Here is a 24369-nt window from a genome sequence, read left to right as displayed (position 1 = left end):
TCCCACCCAGTCCTGTGCCTGTTGTGCTTCAGACAAACACCTGTGTCCAGGTTTGTGGAACTCTGCTCCAGACCCAATGTCATCTTGTTTCGATAAACGTGTTACTGTGTGAAAGCCCCATGGATTATTGTCACACACAACACTCTTTGCTCCTTAGACCCTGCTTTCTGGGTGGTATTTATGTGACCAGTACGTGCTTTGATGCAGAATATGCTTGTTCAGTACCGGTTATATCTAGGGTTGGGCTGGAGGTTAAGAAGGAGCCAGATAAGAGTTCTAGAAAGGTAAGTTGGAAGTAAGCTGAGATTGCTAACTGTCCCCTGGCTTAGAGAGCAGTGTGCAGGTGTGAGTCAGCATGCTGGATGCCTGGGAATGCAACGTAGGGTAACTATGGCTTCCTGCTCAAGAAGGGAGACTTCATTTGGTACCTACCTGGTACTGAGAACTTGGGTACCTTCTATTCCTCATCTTCTGCAACAGTTTTAATCTTGGTGCATGGATAGCACATGCAAGATCACTGGTGTGCCAAAACGGAAAAGGTTTTGTGTAATTCATGAAGCCAACATGACAAAAGAGTATTAAACTTCTGATTTTAATTATCTTTTATTAATATTATAATATTTAAGAGCTAAATAATTCCAGTTACAACTTGAAAAATATGCAGAAATACTTAATACATACGTACTTTTCTTTTTGTGTCCATGACTTGCATGGCAAAGGGAGGGAAAACAGCTTTTTGATGAAGGATGAATATAGTTTAAAAGTGGCCATAAAAACCACAGAACTATTATTAACAGTAAATTTGTATGAAAATAAATCAAGTTGGTGCTTAAGGGAAGGACTGAAACTCAGTTTGAATTTATATTTCCATGGTTTTTGTCTTCTAGGTCTGGCATGATACTACATAATTCAAAGTGATATCTAGTCAGTCATGGTAAGTTTCCATTTCTTCACCCTCGAAATGTTTTAAAATTATTGGCCATTCTAGGAAGATTTCTGCTGGGTCAGTAAAGCTGCATCTGAATGCATCCACATGTATCTTTCCCATTGGGTACACAGAGAATAAGAGAAATGAAAAATATTTTCTAACTAATTTGAATGTTGCGTGAGTCAGTCTTGCAACATCAGAAAAGTGCTTATGGGCACATTCTTGATGCTTTTGCCATCTTTTGTAAAATGCCTTAGTCACTCTTCCATCTTCCTAGCCTTCTGCCATTTTGTCCAGCACAAACAGAGGGGCAAGAATTCTGTTCCGGTTCGTTTCCACAATGCAACCATTTAGCACCATTTCATCCAAAATGATGTGCACTCTGTCCAAATTGAACATGATCTAGAAACGTTTCAAGTTAAGTGTATTTTGAACAATGTGAGGATAATTCAGAAAAAATCTTGGGCACCTAAGTCTTTAATAAAAAATTACAGAAATAGGTATTTCTTAATTTATTCTAGTTTATTTGCCATTATTTTAATAAAGCTAGGGAAGTGGTTTGACTGACACTTTTTTTCTGATCACAGAGTGGTCAAAAGTAGAGATGTTGAAGCCCCAACAGTATCCTGTCCTAGAATATAGTAGTAGGACACAGTGGCAAAAGCCAGGTAAACTAGAGGTAGGTGGTTAATTCTACTCTGCATGAGTACCATGTATTGTTTGTATATAAAATGTTATCAAGGGCTAACAACCTTGAATGTGAAGATATAAAAATTCTGCATTCTTCCAAGAAAAGTAATTACCAAGTTCTTAAACACTAGATTCTCAAAATTTCCTTGCTTGAAATTTGCTTGGAAATAGCTTAACTGTATTTGATCTGCTTGGAAATAGCTTAAGAGGAGTGTGCTGATACATAAAGTTGAGTCATTGATCTAGCAGTAAATCTCACAAAGGAGCAGAAGTAAATAAATGGTCATATTTTAAATACTTTCTAAAATGTATTTATAATCTCTAATATTCACCCATAGGAAGATAATCTGGAGCAATACAAATTCGTAGTTGTGATATACAAAATTTGTCCATAACCGATCTTTCTTTAACGTTATCTAACAGCATCTGTCTCAAAAAAACCCGATGACAGGCCTTACTGGGGTATGATGTGGCTGGCATTCATTACACAAGTGCATACATGCAGACATGAGTGTCCAGTGCATCCACTGAACAACTGCCAAGGGTTGTGCTGTGAAAAGAGTCGGATGTTGCCATTTATCACCAGAACCTGAAATGGAAATGGGCACAGCAAAGCAGCCTGCTGGACGCATCTGTTATGCCTCACTGACGTACATATACAGAGTATGAATAACCCTTTATCTGCCCTACTCTCCACCTGTTGCTGCTCTTTACATGTTCTATACTGAGCACAACAGATCTGCATTGCCTGCATTTTGTACCTTCTAAATCTTGCCCATGTTTTGAGGACTACTACAGTGGAGCTAGCAAGACTTTGTACAGTAACTTCTAAATACATCTCTCAATACATTTCCCCCAGTTTGATATGAGTCTCTTGAGTGCCTTCTCTGCCCATTATGCTATTTATTGACACTATGGATTGAACTCAGGAAGACAGCCTGGTTTTGCTCTAGTCCTTGTATTTATGTTAGTGGACTTCCCTGCTAATCAGTGGAGTCGCAAGAATCAGGTTTTTGAACATTTTCCTCTGCTCAGTGTGATAATTCAGTCTTATTTTTTGCACATGACTCAGGCATTGAAGAAGACTGCTCTGACTCCTGAGTGCCAGTGAATCTGTCTTAGGCAGTCAGCTGTACTGCTCTGCCAAAGAGCAGGAGCAGTGTGAGTACTGAACTGCAAATGACAACAGCTCAGGAGCCACGTATCTGTGTATATTTGTTCCTCCTTGCTCTGAATGCTCTGGGCTGAACTCAGTGCTACTGTGTATTTGTGCAGAATGGGAAGCAATTGTATCACTGCTCCAGCAGAAGTGTTCTGCTTGACCAAGAGCACAGCATGTCTAGGGATGTGTAGTAGCACAATTCAGGTACCCAGATAACTTTTCTACATGTTACTGCTAGGTGAGAAACTATAGCTGTCAACAGGGTCTTGGGGATGCCCATGGTTCATCAGATGGCTTCTAATTTGGTGACCTAAACTTAACCACCTAATTTAATTCTAAATTATATTTCAAATACTGGACTTCTTCCTGGATCTGAGCATAGGCCTGCATTGTTTCTAAAAATCAGACTCATGCCTTTTAATACTGAAGAGCAGTGCTGTCCTTAAAACTGCAAAGTCACCATTTCTGTGGTGCCAGAGACAAAGGCGGTAGCTTTACTTGGCTTGGCAGTTGAAAGATTGAAGACAAATTTCTTGCTATGATAAACTTACTGAGTAAAGCAGCCTTTACAGAAATATTTTAATCTGAGAAGTTAGGATTTCTTTATTCCAGTAATGTGAGAATTTTTAGAAAGACAGCGGTTTTGCTGCTTAGTTCATCTCTGGCACTGCTCTGCACTGGGCTACAGGATCTACTAAGGAAATTAGATAACATTCCATTCAGGTTTCAACAAGTGGGAAAGCCAGCCCCTACCTGGCTTTTAGTTTTTACATTCTACCACTGATTGACACTGCTCCAGTTCCCATGGCAGAGTCCAGACCTTCCTCTTCCTTTAACAGTTCCTAGAATCTAAAACTCAGACAACTTATTCAGCTAGGATCAGTGACGATGCAGCAACCTGACACTCCCATCTTATTTTTCTGCGTCATCCTGTTTAAGAAGACATTTAAATCACATCTAATACTGTTTTTCCCCTGATGTATTTCCAGAAGAGCCAATACCATGTCAAGGGAAAACTGCACCCACACCAGTAAGAATCTTGGAGCTGTTCCACTCAGACCCAGTGTGGTTCAATGAGATGTAAATTCCCCTGCAGGCCATTCCAGGTTATTTCCAAACAGGCCTACTCCATTGCAGAGAAGTGGTATGATTTCTGTCCATCTCTAATGTGGTAATCTCACAGTCATCATTCCAGAAACAGTAATTTCATCTGCAGTTTGAGTGGGGATACTAATACCATTCTGGAAAGATCTATCAACTTGATTTTGGAAGGTCCCAAAGCATTCTTTAATCTCTACCCTCAACCTACTATCCTACCTCCCTTCACCACACTGTTCTTGGCAAACAATTGGGTTGTACAGGGAGCAACCCTGGCTCTTTTCCCCTTCCTATAAGTTTCACCTATGCTCTATTGCATCCTGCCAACACAGCTCAGCTATTATGTCTGAATGCCCTGCCCAGGGAAGGATATGTATTTGATCCTTAGCAAGGCTCATCCTCCCCACCTGTTACTACTTGTTTGGCAAGTAATCCCAAATTTCAGGGTTTAAAGCCCTGAAGTCATAGATCCACACCCAACTGAAAGCAGCAAAGCAAACCAGTTTGAGCAGCTGGCAACAGGAAAAAGCTGTATTTGGTGTTTGCACTGCCATGTGCTCCACCCAGAGCTGTCATTTAAGGTCTTGCTTCCAGTAAGAATCCTGGCTGCCCACAAAGAAGATCAAGGGACTTTCACTAGATCCATGCAGAGGCTAACAGGACTTTTTAAACAAGTGTGCAGAAGCAGACGTGTTAATCTCTGCATGCCAGCCTGGGCAAAGGTGAGCCCCCCCGGCTTTGGCTTCCCAATTTCTGGCAATCCTGCAGCAGCTGCATACCAAGCAGCAGAAGTAAATGGTACCTACACAATTGGCATTTTAAATGTTATGCTGGCTTTTGGTAACTTTAAGAGCTCCTGTTCTTAAAGACATCAATGGTACTTTCTACTTTTCCAGTGTTTTTATGCCACATGCATACTAAGAGGAGGTAAATGTGACACAAGTATTGTGTCTCCTTTCCCAAAACATTATATAGACAGTTGAGCAGGGGAGAGGGGAAGAAAAGAAAAGGAAAAGGCACAGTTAAGATTTGTATGTAATAAATAACTTCTTCATATGGAGGCATTTTAAGACATCTCAGGGTTTTCCAGGCAAGTAATTCAAGGATGTATCCAGGCTTAAGAGATGATGAAGTGCACCCTATGATCACAGAACACACCCAGGAGCACAAACAAAGGCTTTGTAGATTACAGTGCAGGTACATAGGGGGCAGATGGTTTGCTACTGAATATACAGCACTACAAACCCTTAATTTCTATCCTGTACATTCATCTTCAACTAGAGCTGAGTTGGAGTTGCTTCTTTATGTAGTCTAGACTCACACATTCTGCCTCATCTTTGATAACATTCACTTTCCATAACTTTTAGCCTATCTAATGGCAGGCACGTTTAAGGCACTGAAACCCATGAAATGCTTTCTGACCCTTTCTTCCTCAAATGACTATGCTGACATTAAATAGGAGACAAAGGTGCCTTCAGGTTCTGTGAAACTCTAGAACAACTAAGCTACTTTTAAGCTAGTCCTTTTAAGTTTCCATTTCTTCCACTTGTGTTACAGTGCAAACTGAAGTGTATCCTTACGGATTCTCAGACTAAATTCATCATTCAATTTTCTCACTCCTTAAATGCACTGTATTCTCAGTGTTATCCCACTGGGGACTGAAGAATACAGTTGATTCGCATGAAGTATTCCCTGTATCAAAGCTTCTTATCTATCCTAGGAGGAGCAGCAGCAGCTAGTTGCAATGGAATGTAGTGGCTTTTTTGGATCAAGACAACATTCTTCAGATGCTTAGTCCTAGAGCACTCTGTCACCCCCTCCCTTCCCACAAGGGGAGCATAAGTATCTGTTTCTTCTGGAAGTTAATAATGTATCTTCAAGTAAGCTTTGCTTCACCAGTTCAAGCAATAGAAAAGTTACCTTTAGTAATTTTAGAAACTGTCACACTCACCAGCATTTTGTTCCCTATAAACCTGCTGTCCTAACACTTGTGTTTTCATAGTCTCTTTTGTCCTCATCATAGCAAGAAAGTAGTTCCTACACCACCCAAGCTGGAGTTTTAGTTCTACAGAAAACCCTGCCCACTTATTTTATAGGCAAAGTGAGGCTTATTCAGTGTTATGAACACATTAGGGCACAACACCCCGAGGGACAATTTCAGTCCTTGTTCGTTCAGCTGGCCCAACAACACTGCTTACTGATATTTTAAAAACAATCCAAACAACTTTAGGAATGTTATGTCATTCCAGCATAGGTATTCTTAAGTGTGTAACCGACTTTCAAAATGAAAGTGGACATCATATCATGGCTAAGTGGTTCACAATTCACACATGAAAGCTTCTATAAAAAGCTGGCTATTCTCAAGTACTTAGCCAATAGCTAATCCATGTTCATTTTTGCAGTATACATGAGAAAACTGTGCAATTGTTCATGCATTGTTTAGTGTCATACATGCCTATGTCACACACCAACACGATGTATAAATCCTCCTGGGAAGGATTCAGATTGGACACAGTCCCTGCCTTGTGCCCAAGGCACCCTTCTCGACATCTGACTCCAGACAGACCATGACATGAGCTACAGTGTGGATGCCCTGGATGGATTTGGGTGTGGAGCTAAGTGAGAGCTGGAGTTCTGTCTCAGCTGGAGCAGCATTGCCAGGAATACTGGGGTAATGCACTATGTTTGGGAGCTGCAAGAACCCCAGTGCATGCGCTGCAGGCTTGGTGTGGGCTCCAGGGACATCCCCACTGTGTGATGGTCTCAGCCTTTGGATTTAACTGGATTTGCACTGTGCATAGCTGAATAGCCTTAGTAATTATGGTCTATTTTAAATCAGTTTTGATTTCATGTAATTTCCTGCTATTTTTTTCATGTTAGTAAACACTACTGGCTATATAGAATAGTCACTATCACATTTAAAATAAACTTCCTATGGATTTGTACACAAAAATAATAGCAGAGAGTCAGGAAATTATGAGAGTCTCCTGCAAGATACTCTGTAAACAAAGATTGTGTAAATACTACTTGGTGTTCACTGTTGCAGACCCTCAGACAATACCTTCTCCAGCAGATACTTTGCATCCAAGCTAACTGTACTGAGCACAAGAGTTAGCATGAGACCCTTTGGCAAAGGCAGTGGTTTAATGTCAGGGGATGATATTTTCTTACACATTATGAAAGGCAGATTGATGGTTTATTTCTTGCCCTGCAATAATAGCTAAGGCACTTGTCCAGATTGTTCTTCTGGGTCAGCTATTCAAGCTGTTGTCAAAAATAAATACAGTCCTGAACAACCCACATCCTCATAGTTACACCTCTGCTTTACATTTAATAGGGAGGGTATCTCACTTCATTTTGACTATTTTAAGTAGTCTTTCAAACTTAAGAATTAAGGTCTTCTTCCTAAATGGGAGAATTATTTTGTACATATATAGAAGTAAAATGTTTTATTGTAAAATTGTTCCTGAACCAAACCATTCTATGATATGCAGCAGCCTTTCTCAGCTATTAAATGGGCTATTGGAAGTAGCTCAAGGTGTAGAGCTCTTGGTAGGAAATTGCTGAGCAGAGGCAGCAGAATTTAGAATCATCAGTGTACCAAATGACTCAGATAATCAGGCAACTGCATGCTCAAAGTACACTATTGGAAACACAGGCAATTCTTTTCATGTGTAATTACTGAATAGGTCAGGTTAGTCTCTAATTCAGCAAAGCTCATATACATGAACACACAGTTAAGGATTAGAACTAACTGAATACAAAAAAAGTATTACTATAATCGCTCACACACCTTAAGAGTCCCTGCACACTGGAATGTCATTATTGCTCTTTCATAGTATCAGTGAATTTAAAAGTGTTTTACTAACACCACAGCATTTTCTAAATTTCAGGAAGAAAACACAGACTCTGTGTGTGTGTGTGTGTGTGTAGTCAGCAAATAAGACAGAATATCAGCATGTAGCAAGTTGTAAAATATTTTCAAAAGTGAAATTAATTCTTTCCTGTTGATTTGTTTTTTCCTTTTTCAGTAAAGAGGTAAGAACAAGAAAAATTACAGACTTTTCCTATGTTCTTCATAAGTGGTAATTCTTAAAGTAAATAAATTACTTGACAGGACTTAATTGCAAGATGGTAACTGTATTTCAGGTGTATAACTGAAAGTCTTTGTACCAGCAGATCTGCATTTAACCAACAACAAATATAAGCATAAGAATTGCTGGAGTAGAGTGAACATGCAGTGGAATTGGGAGAACTGAGAAGGAAGACTGTGCTACATTCTCCTGGTTTAATTTTTCCAGTATTGTGTTTTATTTATTTGCTATTCGTGCGTAATTGTTCAGGACTGTATTTTAGTATTTGTATTTGGGTGAAGTTTTAAATCATATATTAATTAATATCCTGCAAAACATACACATGAAAATACAGCAGTGTAAGGGGAGGAATGGGAAAAAAAGTTAACACCTGGTTTCCTAAATATTCTCCTCTCAGGTTTTTCCCTCTTTCCAAGGATACAGAAAGTAAAACTCACTTCTTGCTTTCACGAAAGAAGATCAAACTGCAAATAATCTTAAAAATAGTGCTGCTATTTGGCTCAAGACACAGCTGTAACATTCAGTTGTTATTACAGTAATTTCAATATCTATTTCATTGTAAACTCAAAACGAAACTTAAAGTAGTAATTAGTTAAGCCTGAAAGTTCCCCCATGAATTTAACTTTTCATGTACTTAGTTCTCTCAAAGCAAGTTCTCTGTATCTTACTTCAAATGGAACCAGGCTTATCTTAATGATGGGGGATTTAAATAGGTGACCCATGTGAACATCAGCTATGCTTTCAGAAAGGTGCCAAAAGGGTGCTACTTACTCCAAGTGCAAAACTGGTGAACCTCTGCATTGACTTGACTGACAGTCAGTGCTATGAAGACAGTATGAACTGGAACATACACCAAAAAGTGATAACAAATGGATTTCTGATACTGAAAAGGATACATCTAATTCACTCTGCAAGGAAAAGAGATAGGCAGCCATTAGTTACAGTTTGATCTCTTATCTCAGATGATCTCATCTCATTATCATTAAACATTACACATTCCTTCAAACGATAAAGAAAGTCTTCAAAATAACAAGAGAAAATTTTAGAGTGATTCAGATTTCTGTTCTGGACTGGACAATTACATGCTCTTTTCTGCAACACTGCTTTGCTTTACGTGTGTTACCTGTCTCTGTAATCAAAGCTATTGCTTTACTTAGAAAAAACCAGTGAAGTCACCCACAAGTAACAATCTGAATATAGGGCAGTGCCATCTGAGTGAGTGGGTGGAAAACCAGCAACTCTAATCACAGCAGTTCCAGCCCTATATTCTCTCTTCCTCCTTCTGCAAAACCAGGATCTTAATGCCAAGTTTACACAGTTAAAGTTGTTGCTGCATATCATTCAACAGCAAAATCTAGACACTGTATATACCCATGGCTGTGGTAGTGGCTGCATATATTAGGAAAGGCAAGGCAATTCCAAGCCTTGGACCCTTAGCATTTCTAAGTATTCTCCAGCCCCAGCAACACAATTCTTCATATAGTCATCATTTCACTTCTATTTTTGTATTTACCCCAAGCAGTATATTACTCATTTAACTAAAATGTCTGAGTTAGAAGCCCTTGTGGTCTCTCTGCAGTCAGCAGAAGAGATGGGAATCTTCACCAGTTGACTCGGCACACCTGAGGCATGACTCACTTTCTCGAGATACTCATTGGTCTCCACTGCCAGTAATGGGAGCTTAGGATGACCAAATTTCTAACTTAGGTGCCTCAGTTAAATATCTAAACTTAGAAACAATTAATAACAGCCTTAGCACTTAAGATCTTGCACAGTTGGGTAGAGATTCCCCAGTCTCTACTAAAAGAGGGAATCTTTATCTGCTACCTGAGAATGTAGCTTGATAATGTGGTGTTCATTCATGATCTAAACCTGGTTTTAAGACAGAGTAAAGCTGGTAAGGTTTTACTGGTAAAATTGCTACTACTTCTGTGGTCTAAAGATGATCTAAACTGGACTAGTTTTAGTCTACAGGCCTCTGCTGAGTGACTCTGCCATTCTTCAATTAGAAGTTTTTAATGCATCACAAAAATTGCATTTTAAGGGCCTGATCAGTTTAAGTTTTCTCAGCATTAAAAAGTAGGTGGAGTTCTGAATTGGAATTCTGAACAGTATGCAGAATTTTCTCCGGGTAGCTGTATAAAAGTGAAGGGGACTCAGGATTACATCTCACAAGCAACTTTGAAAGCTTTCCCCCTAATTCCATTAATGTTTGTTCTCATATCTGAATTCAAGCTCTGTAAACTCCATTAGATAAAAATAGAGTACATGAGAATGTTTAAAGCTCTCAAGTCTAAAAATAATAGATGACAAAAAGTCCTTCTGGAGTGGGACGACTGTTCTCTCCTTTCCCAGTGTTCTGTCTCCATTGCCATCATCATAATTTGGGATTCTTCTAAAATTCTACAAATCCTAAACACTAATCTGTAAAAGTAGAGATTTATACTTTCTTGCTCTGTGGTTACTGTCAGAAACCTCAGCTAGAATTACAGCCCTTGTCTTAGTGCTCTGCCATTTATCGTGTTATATGATATTAAAACCAGAACCACTGAATAGCATGAGATTTCCTTTACCACCCACCCCCCTTTTAGGTTCCTCTAGTCTCAAACCTTAAATGCTATGGAAAATAAAAAAAACCCCTCTGGTATGATGAACTCAGCAACTTTCTAACAGCTATCAGTGGTCGGTTTATATGTGTGGTCAAAGAATAATATATACACTACATTTATAAGAACTACATCTATTTTTGTCTGCTTTAATTGAATAAAACTTGAGACATGGTTGGCAACTATTAGCTCAATCAGACAAATAAGATGTGACTAAATTTTATTGTGCATTCCTGTGCTGCCGAGATCTAATTCCGTTCCTGGTTATCACTGCTTAGGTTGGGACTACAATCAGCAATTTTAAGAGACAAATTCTGAACTCAGTACAGTCAGAAAGTGATACACTTAGTACCAGCAGTTTCAATGGGCTGGGGCAATGTCACTTGAGATAACAGCCTAAAAGATTTGCCAGGCATCTAAACAGTGAAGGGTGCAGATGACTTTTTCAAGCATGAATTCTCTGCCACGCCTGCTATGGTACTAGAACTGGGAAAGCAGTTACAGACCCTGCATACTGATACCTTGTATGTACAGTTACCAATGTAATACCCTCAGGTACATGGACTACAGAGGAAACTATCCAGTCCTCTTTTCTGAGAGGGATCCAACACGTTTCAGCAAAGGTTAACTAAAACTGAACACATCAAAGTATGATTTCAGTCAATTCTTTTTTGTAACAAGATTATTACAAACCCTATATTAAATGGCAAATGTTCTAACCAGAATTACAATGCTGCATTTTCAAACTTTGTAAAGACAAGCAAGCAAAAAAATGGCCCACCAAAAGGAACAGTGTCATTTTAAGTGGAGCCATGTTTGATGTTGAATCCTTAACAAAATTACTATCTCTATAATAGCTATTTTATCAGATATCCACTGTTGCCTGACAACAATATGGGGAGTACAAGTACAGACTGGTTTTTGAGGTTTCTTTTGCACCATCCCTCTGATCTTGTTCAGTGAGAGTGATGTCAGTTCCCTGCTTCATGCTTACACCATCTTAATAATGAATGAAGTTCATTTGGGGAATGTAATGCTAAAAACTTCATAAGAACTGCAAAGTAAAACCTCTTTATTTCTTTAAAACATATAAAATTCCCGTGACTAATTTAAGAGTACATGACCCAAAGAAATCCTATAGCATATAAAACCATGCTTTTCTAACAGAAATATTTCTGGTATTCCTTGTCTGATGATTTACAACCCATGTATACTTTTACTTCTCTGAAAAATCAACTCATACTGCTTTTCCCCACAGTGATAATATTTATCAAAATTCTAAAATATTAAATATTTTTCTTTTTTGACTTATTCTCTGAAATGACACTTTCATCAAAATTTTGAAAGAAAAAATGTTTCATAATAGATTCAATGTCTCACTCACCACTCTGCTGAAGTATTTGTCCAAAACTTCCACAAAATTATGAATTAATTCATACACTGCCATCTCATTCTGAAATTAAAACCAAGCGAATATTAAATCAATAGCTAAAAAATGTAATCGTATTCTTTGTGTTAATTCAGTTTGTGGTGAGTGGAAAGCCACTAGACAATGGAGTAAGCACTCTGCTCAGGTGTGTGGTTACCCAGCAGAGGTGCTGAGAGCTGGGCAGTGCTCAGGGCAGCAGCTCCAGGCTGGCCACACAGAGGAGCTCTGCAACAGCCAATGGATTTCTCTCACCCGGGCTGCTGCCATCCCACTGCATCCTTTGTTCCAGCCCCCCAGCTCAGCTCTGTGGACAGACACAGCTAACTAGGTTAAGCTTCCCCATGCTGCAGTCACACCAGCCAGCTGTAGCACAGAGCCAGCCTCTGCTGGGCGATTTCTGTAGCAAAGCTAAAATAATTTGTCCCAAATTGCCTGCCACGATAACCCTGACTTGAAGACACCGTGGTAGGCAGCAACTACCTTCCACACCACCCTATTAAGGTCTCCAGTAGTAAGTGCTGAATTGATTTCTGAGAACCAGGAACCAATGCAAACACTAAGGCCTCCCAGGTGCAACCTGAACAAATGAAATAACAGTACTTGTCACCTTTCAGATACCTTTTTCTTTTTCCCCTTTTTGAAAAGCAAAATAAAATGGCATCTTTGTAGCTGACAGTATAGGAATTTTTTCTTTGGCCAAGGACATTAAAAACAGCGAGAAGTCACCACAGATGAGACAGCTGATCTGGCTGTAATGCTAACATTTGTTGAGAAACCCCACCCCACATAAATTAGTGCAGAATCGGTACAAGGTTCAGGAAGACTACCTCATGGTAACAGTTCATTCTGCTGCTAAAGACCGAAGTCAAACATAGCACACTTGTTTTTATACCTCTCTTACTTCACAGAAATAAAAATTGGGGGAGGTGTGGGGTATGTTTGTTTGGCTTGGGGGTTTTTAAAATTTTTTTACAATGACTCCTTGAAATTCTCTAATTGCTATTGAAAAATTCCATACGGGATGAAAACTTGAGCTCTAGCCTTTGATAATCACTATAAACGTTCATTGCAAGAGGGTATATAATTTCTCACCTCTGTCTGGTCGATGCCAACAACGATGAAAAGGGCTGCATACTGTCGGTACACCAGCTTGAAATCCTTATACTCAATGAAAGAGCACTAGGCAGAAGAAAAATGAGCCAAATATAGCAGCTGCCATTTAAGCATACAACAGTATAAAGCACATTGCTCAAAGAGCCTGAGCTTTCAGGTTTGTAAGACGCACAGAGAACAATGGATTTCCCGATTCATAAATTTTGACTTGAAAGAAATTTAGTACGGTAACTGTTACACCACGCTTTTCATCTGCTTGCAGAAAATATGCCACCACTTTTTAAATGGGAAAACTGAAACATGCAGAACTGAAGTGACTTGTTTGGTGTTATAAAGGCACCCAATACTTCCCCATAATTTTCACTTGCAAGCCCTTTCAAAAAGAGACCTAAAGGTAATTTCCCTATTTAAAAAATTATGACTATTTTAATGTAAAAATTAAGAATATTAGACTTCCAGACCCAGAGGGGAATATACATCTTTCCCAACAGGAGGCAGCCAGGAGGTGGCGCCGTTACACGGCGCTAGAGGAGATGCCGCCGCCTTTTCTCTCTGTCATTTTGCTCGGTGCCCGAAATGGCAGCGGCAGCGCCTGCGCTGGAGCTTGTGCTCGAAAATGCCCTCGCAGAGCTGCACCAAGAGGTTCATTTCTCTAGCCACTGTCAAAGCTGCGAACGAAGGTACTTTATAAGAACTGCTATTTTTATTGAGGTTTCCTAGAATGAAGTATGTGAGGAGTGCTGTGCAAGAACACACATCATTAATGAAAATTAAAGAAGCTGACTTCAGAATACAAACCAAAACACTTCGTTCACTGTCCAAGTCACATCTTTCTCCTCTAATTCAAGTAAATGTGCAAAAGTTTGGTGCTTTTCTTGAAGAACCAATGGTTCAATTAAGTGAGTCCTGAAAATCTCGACCTTCATCCAAGAAATTTTCCAACTTCTGGGTTTTCTGACTTTCTTGTGGAACACATGAACACTTTTTTTGAATAAAAAATAATTTTAGGTCTCTAATACAGAGGCCTAAAAATTTGTGTTTCCAACCCCCCCTGTGCTTTAGATAATGTTTTCAAAATTTGGAATCCTCTATCCTAAGTTCTTTGTTTAAATTTGGAGCTGTCAGTACTCTGCTGTCTACCTTCTGGCAAAACAACAGTAGTATCTCTCCATCCGTCTCTACCAGACAAGAAATACAAGGATAAAATTAGTTTTTCCTGGACTTCTGAGCTTCTTCAAACAAACTAGAGGAATCTTCATGACAGTGATACACACTACTCCAAAATCTCTGTAAGCCTGAGAAAAACATATTTATTCAATACAGAATAACAGATCAACCAGCTGAACCCATAATCTAGAAAGTCAATCTTTTTTGTCATGGGTACAAACGAAATAATGACCTGCAATGGACACTGATAGACTTCAGAATTATCAATAGGAAAGGTGTGAGATATGCACAAAACAAAAACTACAAAACTTACCTCATCCTTTGAACGGGAGAGACAGTTTTTGATTACTTCAGCTTCCAGCATTGTCCGTTTATTAATTTCTACATGCTCATAATACCTGGACAATCTTGTTTGACCTTGTTTGTTAACCATAAGAAAAAATTTTATCATTTCTTTTTTGTTGATTTCAGTGGTAGATTTCAATTTTGGGTGCAGGAATGAAGAAGAGTATTTCTGGGAGGGGGGGAAAAAAAAAAGAGTGGTAATGCATAGGAGTAAACACTTCCTAAAAGCTAGCCAGCCCAGGTATGCATATAACTAAGTTTATTGCCAAAACATAGAACATTGAAAAAAACTTGAATCTTTTGCACGCATCCCATGGAAAAACTCCCTTTTTCCCCCCACACAACTAATCACAAACTATGTAATATAACAGCTTTCACATTTGAAATTTTCACATTTCAATCAAATTAATTTCCTTATAGGATTTGGGAAATTGGAGGAGTCAACAATTACTTGTTCATAAATCTATTCATCATTTTCTTCCTGCATGCTAGCTGGTTTGAGAACATTATCAGAAATTTGCCTGATACCGAGCCACACTAATACAGCTCCTAAGAGCAAAATTTGCCTATAAGCACTTTTTTTCCCCCTGACTTGTATTTAACAATTACATTCATGCCATTGTCATATCAAATTGAATGGAGAGATGACAAAGGGAAATGCATGGGCCACAACACGATCATTTCTTAATGCAGAATGAGAGATTCCTAAATATTTGGGTATTTGCAGTATCAACACACATCTTGAGCTGGACCAGGAGCTACTCAAATCCGTCTTCTCCTGTCTGATTTCCCACACTTATGCAAAAGGTAAATTCTGCACTCAATGAAAACTAAGTGTGGGTCTTCAACAAGTAAAGAGAAATCTGTTCACATTAATTACTCAAGAGAGCTTTACCTCAATCTAAATAAGCATCAATCCACCAACACCACTGAAACATACCTGTAGAATATAAATATACCTCATGCAAAATACAGTGAAAGAGGGCATTAAAAAGAGCACAGCACATACCAGAATCTGCTTGCTAAACAATTGACATCTCTGATGTTTTGAAAAGCATGAAAATAGGGTAAGAAGCAAATGTAATTTTTTGAAATAGAAGTTCTGGGTTATTTTCTTTAATGCCTGAGAACAATCACTGTAATGTTTTCCATCTGACTCTCTATTTGGATCCCAGACTTACTGGCCCAAATAGTCTTGAGGTTTGTGCACTGAAAATACAGCAACTACTGCAAAAGTTATTCCTTCTATTCCAGTTCTGAAGAGTTGGTCCTTACCTGGTGCACCTAAAATCTCACAGCTTCTGTGAGGAAGTCTAAATAGAAAAAATGTATCAGCAATCCACAAAACAACACAGTGTAGCTCTTTGTGTAAAAACAGTGTATCTTAAAGCAGAAAAGCAAAAGGGGGCAAAATAAAAGGCAAGCTGCATGGCTGCTGCATCATATTATTAGCAACTTGAATAAGCTGGCTATATACCATCCATGGGTGATACCATACAAATCTTTCATGACAGTGATGCAAAAAGTCCCATATATTGTGCTGACACTAATTATTGCTTACTTCTGATTCACAGTGGTCACTTTTTTCTAAAAGAAGTCACCTCTTTTACCACCACTTGGACCTCAAGAAAGTGACCCTCTTTTTCTCAGCATACTGTGGTTTACTCCATCTACAAAGAAGGTTAGACTTCTGTATGTAATTTCAAATGTAGTTTTACTAATTTGACTTGATACTGAGAATTCATTCTTAGTTAAGTGACACACAGTTAGTTCAGGATCAATCCTCAGGACAACAGAATCTGTTTGGAATCATGACAGTCTCAGAGCTTTCTCACCTCCTCCAGGCATACAAAACCTCTTCAGGAACGCACTTCTGTTGTGTCACTCTGACAGAAGAGTTGTGGATCTGGTCAGTGCTGCTGCCGTGGTGTGCATGCAGCTTGTGAACTGCACCCACAGTTTCTGCATCAGCATAAGTTCATCTCTGAGAAAGAATGAACCAGGTCATTAAGATTAAAAAGGGCCCAGATAGAAATGTATGATGGGATCTTCACTGTTGGATGGCAAGTAGGCTGACATTGATGACTAAATGGGATACTACCCTCTATACGATCTTTGCTGTGTTTAGTATGTGACTCTTTTTTGCCCCCCACATTCTACTTTGAATTGCTGCTGGAAGTAAGAGTTGCAATAAGATGTCTTAATATTTTTAAGCATAAAGTTGAAACAGTGAGATGACATAGTCAGATTTTGATACAAACCTTCCAGGAAGGACAAGAATGAACGACTCCTTCCAGCTCAGAATGAGGACCCCTAGCAAGGGCCAACCTCACAAAAGAAGGAACCTGAAGCTTTAAATCTACTTAAGAAGGAGCTGTGGCATGAAAGGGAAACAATCTAAGAAATGGTCCCCATTGTTTTAAGCAAGCTCAGACACAGGAGACCAATTGCGTAACAGATAACAGCAGCATAGACAGCTTTTCTTTTTTCATCTGAGTTTTACACTTCATCTTTGTGTTTGGCACTGCTGAAACAACAATTAATGGTTCTCTGTTTTGATCCAAGATATTTTAATAATTTAGTCACAAATGGTACCAAGGGCTTGAGAACAGGAGGACAGGGAGGACAATACAACTACCCCAGGAGCACTGACAGAACTGTTGTACTTTGAGTTACTGTTAAGCAATAGATAACAGCAAAACATACAACAAATTGATACATATGATCCTATTGCAGGATTGGCCCCTAATCCTAATTATTCCTTTATTAACCAAATCTTTGTACACGGTTAATCCCTTTATCCCTTTCTGATGTTATGACTATTTTAACTGCATTTATCCTTATGAATAGCCTGGATTGTTTTACAGATGAAAATATTTAGACCAGATTGTTTTGTCTTTTTAATCTGCACAAATGCTCTTATCCAGAATAGATAAAAAAAAATAAAAAATGTGGTAACAGAGGTAGAACCACAATAGCACTCAAAGATGTTATCTGTAATTTATGAGACAATTATTATTGATAGGAATGGAAAACATAATCAACAGGTAATCAGTCTGTAGGAAAGAAGTCCACTCTTTCTGTAGCCATTTCTGTATTTTCCCACCAGCCCCAAAGATAGCTTTCAGAATTTTAACCAGAAATTTTGTTCATATAAATGGCAGCACAAGCACACAGTTTTGTACAGAAAAATTGGAATAAATTAACAAATTCAAATAATAATTTTGTAAAAATTTACAAAAAGCATGCAGGCATAGCTGACTTTGAGAATAATGCTAGTGTTAAAAATATCTTAAGGGGTTTCTTTATTTCCTTTAGAACTAATTCTGAAAAAAATCATTTGTAGTAGTAAAAGCATTTGCTTGCACAATTTAGGCAAAAAAGGGAAATGACTGAGTTTTGTTTCTAACAAACAATATTTATTTGTTCTCTTTTCATCTTGGCTTTCAGATATAGAAAACATGTTAAAATGAGTTTTGCCTATGTAGGATGTTAAGAAACCTGTGAAGTATAATAAACAAACAAAAAGCGTATCTTTGCATGTTGATGGGTAAAGAAACCCCATTCCTTCAAGTTCTTTGTATTTGAGAAGCTACCATTTTTGATCAATAATCAGTACTCTACTTACAAAGCCAGCTACACTTTTTCTGATACAACTCTTACATGCTTTTCTGAGCATTCTCATGCACATGCCTGCGTGTATCCATGCACATACACATGGATTATGATGCTTTTATGCATGCAGAATCAAATGGTTCAAGGTAATTGGTGACAAGATGCAAGCCTTTCAGATCTCTGCCATTATTTTGCTCATTTTAGTAATGAAAAGACATTACTATCTGAAGGCTGTTTGTCAGAAATGAATAGGCTGTCTCATTCCAGGTCACTGGACAACTATCTGCATCACAAATATGCTTAGGAACCGAAGTCTGGAAGAGACTATCGAGATCCTCATGGACTATCAAGTCCTACTCTCTCCATCCCAGTCAACCTTGCATTAGAAATTTTGTCCAGAGCAGCCTATGGTATATGCTTCCTGCATGTCCTGCATACCCAATCTACAAAACACCTATGAAACTGTATCACTGAATGAAGAATCCTTATAGACAAAAACCTCAGAAGGTATCACTTGGGGAAGATGCAAAAAGTCTGGAAATTGCAAACTTTCCTTCAAAAGAAATTACCCTCTGGAGTGACTAAGTAGCACTCTCCTTTACTTCCCTTACAAAATACTTCTTCTGTAAGGATAATTTGGCATGCATACAGATAACATACAGTTTATCTGCTGTGATTTAAATATGAGCTTTTCCGGTGTATTAGATCTCACCCTCATTAAAATATCTCTCACAGATAAATATCTATGAGAGAAAACTCATATTGTGATTGGCCTGTGTGACTCACACTGCCAGGCTGATGGTTCAGGAGCTGCTTCCAGGACATGTCAGCTCTGCAGGCTGCATAACCACGTGAGACACCTCAAAGTAACTTGTCCCTGTTTGAGTGACACTCCTTTTCAGATAACAGCTGAGACCTCACAGAGAGGCAAAGCCTGCAGTACCTGTTCTGGAGATAAAAAGATCTTAAGTCTCCAGCGAGGCTAACCCAGCTGATTCTACACGCAGTAATATAAAGCATATTTTACGCCTAATTTTAATTACTTCTCTGGTATAGATACGAGCACTGAATTTAGTTTGTCACAGATTTCACTAGTATTTATAGATACTCTGGGACATAAATTATAAAAAAAGAAACCCAACCTAAGTTTGAATTGTACTTGCTGTAGAGCTGTAATTCAGACACGTGTCTCTCAAACTAAAACCACTCCAGTCAATGTCTACAGATTTAGAAGTATTTTAGTTATTGCACTCTAAGAAAGGTTTGCAACATTCTAGGGCTCTCAGCTAGAATGTAAATAAGAGATAAAATCTTGCAAAGAAGAAATGGCATGACTGCATATTTACAGAACTGCTTCACCAAGAATTAAAAATAAATGTTAGATAGGACTATAGGTAAACAACGTACCACACTGTCCAACTCTAAACAAGTTGATTTTCTGGATGCAGAGTTCTAATGGCACTTTATGTGTGCATGAAATATAGAATCATAGAATATTCTGAGTTAGAAGGAACCCACAAAGAAGGAACCCACTGAGTCCAACTCCTGGCCTGCACAGAAAACCCCAAGAGTCACACCCTATGCCCCAAAGTGTTGTCCAAACGCTTCTTGAACTCTGTCACTCACTCAGCTTAGCGCTGTGACCGCTTCCCTGGGGAGCTGTTCCAGTGCCCAACAACCCTCTGGGTGAAGAGCCTTTTCCTGATATCTCACCTAAGCCTCCCCTGACACAACTTCAGGCCATTCCCTCGGGTCCTGTCACTGGTCCCCACAGAGGAGAGATCAGTGTCTGCCCCTCCTCTTCCCCTCACGAGGAAACTTGACTGTGATGAGGTCTCCCCTCAGTCTCCTCCAGGCTGAACAGACCAAGTGACCTCAGCTCCTCCCCATATGGCTTCTCCTCTAGGCCCTTCACCAAATGTAGAACAAAATGGGTTAAACTGGAATTAAAACAGTAATGAAAATGTTTAAATGGCTAAATGATAAAGGCATGAAGCACAGGCAGGTGTAGCACAGGAACAAGTATTTTAAAATTGTTGTTTATTGAGCTTCCTATAGATTTATTGCCCAAAACCATGTAACAAATGAAGACCACACACATAATCAGAACCCTTGGTCTTGCTACTTTTGTTCTGACTGTGAACAAGGCTTTAATAAAACCACATACAATTTTAAATTTATCAGTGAAAGTCATTTTTGCATTCTGGTTAAATTTGGTGCCCATAACAATTCATCAAAAAGATGAAACAAGTATGTCTGTGTGGCTTCAAAATAAAACACTGTGTTCAATTTCAGGACAGGGATTTTTTTAAAAAGCAGCCTTAATTATCTAGGGAAGTCAAGGGAGGAAGGAAAGAATAAAAAAGTTTTCCTTTGCTGTTGACAAAATGCTGGCTGAATGTAGTAACGGAATTAAACTGCAATAACTCCCATATACTCAGGAATGAGGAAAGTCCTGGACAATTGGAGCTAAACAAAAGATTAAACTGGTTATGAGCTAAGTCTCAGTTTTTAATAATGATTAAGTACTGTCAGTAGACAATGAAAACAAATCAGCTGAGGTGGAAAGGAGTTGGATTTAGATTGCCTAATGGGTATGGAATCAGGAAGAATGTACAATGACATTTTAGTAGGAAATGATTTAATGGAGAAGAAAGGAAGGACTGGATGAACTAACTGAAGCAACACACCTAAGGAAAGATTAGTAAAGAAAGGAAACACCAGTATTAAGACAAACAGTATTTTTTCCCAGTAATTAACAGAATTCTAGGTCTTTCAAGAATGGACCTTTTTTAGGAAACTATCCATGTAGTGAATTTTTACAGCGTGCAAAAACTTTGAAGAGAGGCAAAACCAAAGACCTACCTTACTTAAAATGGGTGACCTACAGATCATTTGAAGTAGGATGTGACGATAATTTTTAAGTATTACATTTTAAAGCAGTATTTTGCAACCGAGGTAATTGCAGCATATTCAAACTACAGCATCAAACGCTGCATTGCTATCACTGAGAAAACTGAGCCAGATAAAATCGACCAGTAATTTCTTGCAAAACCTCATCAAGCGGGGAATACATTACACACATCACAACCGAGATACCATGAAAATGACCAGAGATTAGCCAGCTTCCAGAAACATACCATAAATTTAATACATCTGTTCTAAACCACCTCCTTGTAGGGCAAACTCAGCGCACCATTGAACTGCGCAGAGTCTCAAAAACTGCAGTGTTTGACGCGCGCTGCGCGCCGCTGTAGGTCACAGGCCCCGGCCTGGCCGCACTCCCGCCGACTCTTCCCAGGGCGTTCGGCACTCCCGAGGCGCGGGGCGAACCGAGCCTCGCCGCCACTTCCGACCGTCACCCGGAGCAGACGGGAGCCGCCCGGCCGAGCCCCAGGCCGCCAGCCCCATCACCCACCGACCGACCGACCGACCCGGGGCCGGCCCAGGCGGGGGCGAGGCCGCCCCGCGGCGAGAACCGACCGCCAGCCCCAGGGCCGTCCCGCTCCCCCCGCGCGCGGCGCTCACCTCCCTCCCGCGCAGGCGTGTCGGGTCGCAGGCGGCGGCGGAGGCCAGGCCGCGGTTTCCCGGCAGGCGCCGCTCGCTCCCCGCCCGGCCGGGAGGGTGGGAGGGCCGCGGGGCTGTAATGGCGGCTGGCGGCGGCTCCGCGCTGCGCTAACACCCGGACCCGCTCGGCGCAGCCCCCCCGCCCGGCCCGCCCCCTCCTCCCCGCCCCAGCCAGCGCCGCTCGCCCCCTCCCCGGCCCCTGCTCCCGGCCCCCGCCGCGGGACGAGGAGGAGGGCTCCCCGCAGACAATGGACGAGCACCCTGGAGCCGGAGGAGGCGGTGGGATGGCGGCCGCACCAAGACCGCAGCAACCACCGCCGCAGGCGGGTGGGAGCATGAACCTGCAGTCGGGTGGGGGCTGCGTGGGGACTGGAGCCGGCGGAGGAGGAGGGCAACAGCCGCAGCCCCAGGGCCCCGCGGCCCCGGCCGGTCAGGAGGCGGCGGGCCCCGCCGAGCTGTCCCGGCCCCAGCACTACACCATCCCGGGGATCCTGCACTACATCCAGCACGAGTGGGCTCGCTTCGAGATGGAGAGGGCGCACTGGGAGGTGGAGCGGGCCGAGCTCCAGGTACCGGGGGCGAGGGCGATCTGGGACTGGCCCGGCTGGCTCCGGGGGCTGGGCTGCGCGCGGAGTGCGGGGGCAGCGCTGTCCGGGCGAGCGGGGTCCGCGGGGCCCCCGAGGTCGCGCCGGTCGCCGTGGCCCGGGGATGGTACCTGGGCGAGGTCCGGCGGGCGGAGCGGCGGTACCGGCGGAGGCCCGAGCCGGGCTCCCTCCCGGGGCAGCCATTTTGGTTTGTAGCATGGCGCCCGCCCGGCTCCGGAGCGGCCCCGGCCCCGCAGGCCGCTCGCCCGGAGCGCGGCCGGGGAAGGGCGGGCGGGTGCTGCCGCGGCGCGGGGCTGTGACCCTCCTCCCCTCCTCCCCGCCGGCGGGGCGAGCTGCGCTGCGCCTTGACAGCTGTGCTCGGCTCCCGCAGCACAATGACTCCGGGGCTCCTCGGCCCCGTGCGGGTTACCGACAGCAAGAGCCTCCGGGCCTGGGAGGGAGGACTGGCGCCTCCCTGAAGCTCAGCGAGCTCTGGCTTTGGAGGGAAAAGAGGGAGTTAGGAGTAGGCAGGAGTGCCTGCCTCCCGAGCAAGGGCCGGACGAGGAAAAGGAATTCAGGTAAATCTTAAGTAAAGAACTTAGCCCGGCATGCAATTTGGGGGAGGTCGAATGTGTTCTCTCTTTCGGACTCGCTTCTTTGGAGATTTCACATCGGAGAAGAGTGAGGTATCGATAAGTGTGCAGCGTGGTCATTTCAATATACAAAAAAATACCAGCTTCGTCTCGGGAACGGAAATTGAATAACTTCTCAGGACAGAGAGCAAGTGTTGGAGTTGCAATATGCATTTCCTGCCACTAATGTTTGCTTTTAGTAATAGGATAATTTTACTAATTATTTTTGCAAGTAAAAATATAATCATGCATAGAGTATTACAAGTTTATGAACAGATTACAAAATCCACGGAACATGAGGTATCCACATAGGAGCCATTATCTTTTTATAGGACAGAAATGTATATAATAGCAATGTAAAAAAATGTTAGCTGACTTTATTGCTTCCAAAGAATTTTTTGGTGATTTCTTGTACTGAGTGAATGCTTATGGTCTTGAGGTAGCATTCCATCAAATTGCACTGCAACAGCAGCCGATATTTGGAAGGCATTTACTTTCAGATTTCAGAACCAAGAAGTATACCTGAGCCTGGGCAATTCTTTAGCAACTTCTTGGCTCTATAATAAGCATGTAATTTGCACTATTTTGGTTACAACTATAATTAAGAAAGAATTTTAAAAAAAGGGAAACAAATGAAGAGGTTTCACTGTTTCCTTCACTTATTGCCAGTCTTCCCATTTTAAACCTTGTGAAATGGCTGGATTTAAAATCTGTGGTGGACATGGATGGGTGTTTTTAGCAGAGAGCAATTGACTGTTTCTCCTGTTTTCTCTAGTGTCTTAGTGATGTAGCATTATGTTTATAAATATGTCGTTTAATGCTATTCATTACCAAACAAAACCATCTTGAAATAGTAGTTTTAGGTATGGGCTTGTTACTTTAAAACGAGGTACTGCTGTACCCTAACATGAAGAGCAGTTCAGGGACTTGGAAAGTTGTATCTGACTGATAAAGTGCTTCTCTGAACTCACATGGCCTCTAGACTCTCTGATGCACTCTAGCCAACTCTGCTGCTTTTTGTCTGTGGTTGCTGTTCGTTGTCCATGGCCATACCATTGCAGTTGCGTGTCTGTGGAGGTATGGTGGCAGTTCTGACCCTGATTATGTATGTGTTGATTCACATAGGTCTGCATATGTCATGGGACTGAGATAGCAGACTTGCTGCACAGTGCCTGTGCACGAGGGTGTTTTGGTTTGGTTATAACTTTGGAAGCCCAGGATAGAAGGGGGGAGGACATTACCTTTGGATTTTAGGTCTTAGCCTATACAATGGTGAAGAGTGATACAGGAATGTGTTGAGAATATTTTTGAAGATAGATGTTTACCAGGCCTGTGGGGT

General features: G+C 41.1%; 2 protein-coding genes across 13 annotated transcripts in view; one reads left to right on the top strand and one right to left on the bottom strand.

The window, feature by feature from the left end:
* Positions 1-578: 578 nt before the first annotated feature.
* On the bottom strand, positions 579-22625 carry AP4S1 (adaptor related protein complex 4 subunit sigma 1). 8 transcript variants are annotated; one of them, XM_042047051.1, is made up of 7 exons: positions 22530-22546; positions 16468-16616; positions 14601-14801; positions 13100-13186; positions 11963-12031; positions 8869-8880; positions 579-1330 (listed from the first exon to the last, which is right to left on the bottom strand). In XM_042047051.1, exons 3-7 carry the CDS (start codon positions 14736-14738, stop codon positions 1202-1204), a joined length of 435 nt encoding a protein of 144 aa, XP_041902985.1. In that variant the 5' UTR covers positions 14739-14801; positions 16468-16616; positions 22530-22546; the 3' UTR covers positions 579-1201. The 8 variants fall into 8 exon arrangements, with proteins under 8 accessions (XP_041902985.1, XP_041902983.1, XP_041902986.1 ...); XM_042047049.1 differs by lacking the exon at positions 22530-22546 and adding an exon at positions 21388-21751; XM_042047052.1 differs by lacking the exon at positions 22530-22546 and adding an exon at positions 15908-15945 and having other exon boundaries at positions 16468-19947.
* The window catches only part of STRN3 (striatin 3), a 61543-nt gene continuing 59053 nt past the window's right edge, over positions 21880-24369 (top strand). For all 5 annotated transcript variants that reach the window (XM_042047043.1, XM_042047047.1, XM_042047045.1 and 2 more), the window contains exon 1: positions 21880-22383. In XM_042047043.1, the coding sequence (XP_041902977.1) occupies positions 22063-22383 (321 nt within the window). In that variant the 5' untranslated portion in view covers positions 21880-22062. The remainder of the gene's footprint in view (positions 22384-24369) is intronic.

Source organism: Corvus kubaryi, unplaced genomic scaffold (genome assembly GCF_017639235.1).
Source record: "Corvus kubaryi isolate FWS band 111438036 unplaced genomic scaffold, C.kubaryi_AGA036_p1.0 66, whole genome shotgun sequence".
NCBI classification, from domain to species: Eukaryota; Metazoa; Chordata; class Aves; order Passeriformes; family Corvidae; genus Corvus; species Corvus kubaryi.
This window is presented reverse-complemented; position numbering and strand designations above follow the sequence as displayed.

Bases quoted from the DNA above. Each gene is read 5' to 3' on its own strand.
- AP4S1 (XM_042047048.1), bottom strand. The intron at 13,187-14,600 runs GTAAGTTTTGTA...TCTTCTGCCTAG, and splicing joins TCTCCCGTTCAAAGGATGAG to TGCTCTTTCATTGAGTATAA. The intron at 12,032-13,099 runs GTGAGAAATTAT...TTTTAATTTCAG, and splicing joins TTGGCATCGACCAGACAGAG to AATGAGATGGCAGTGTATGA.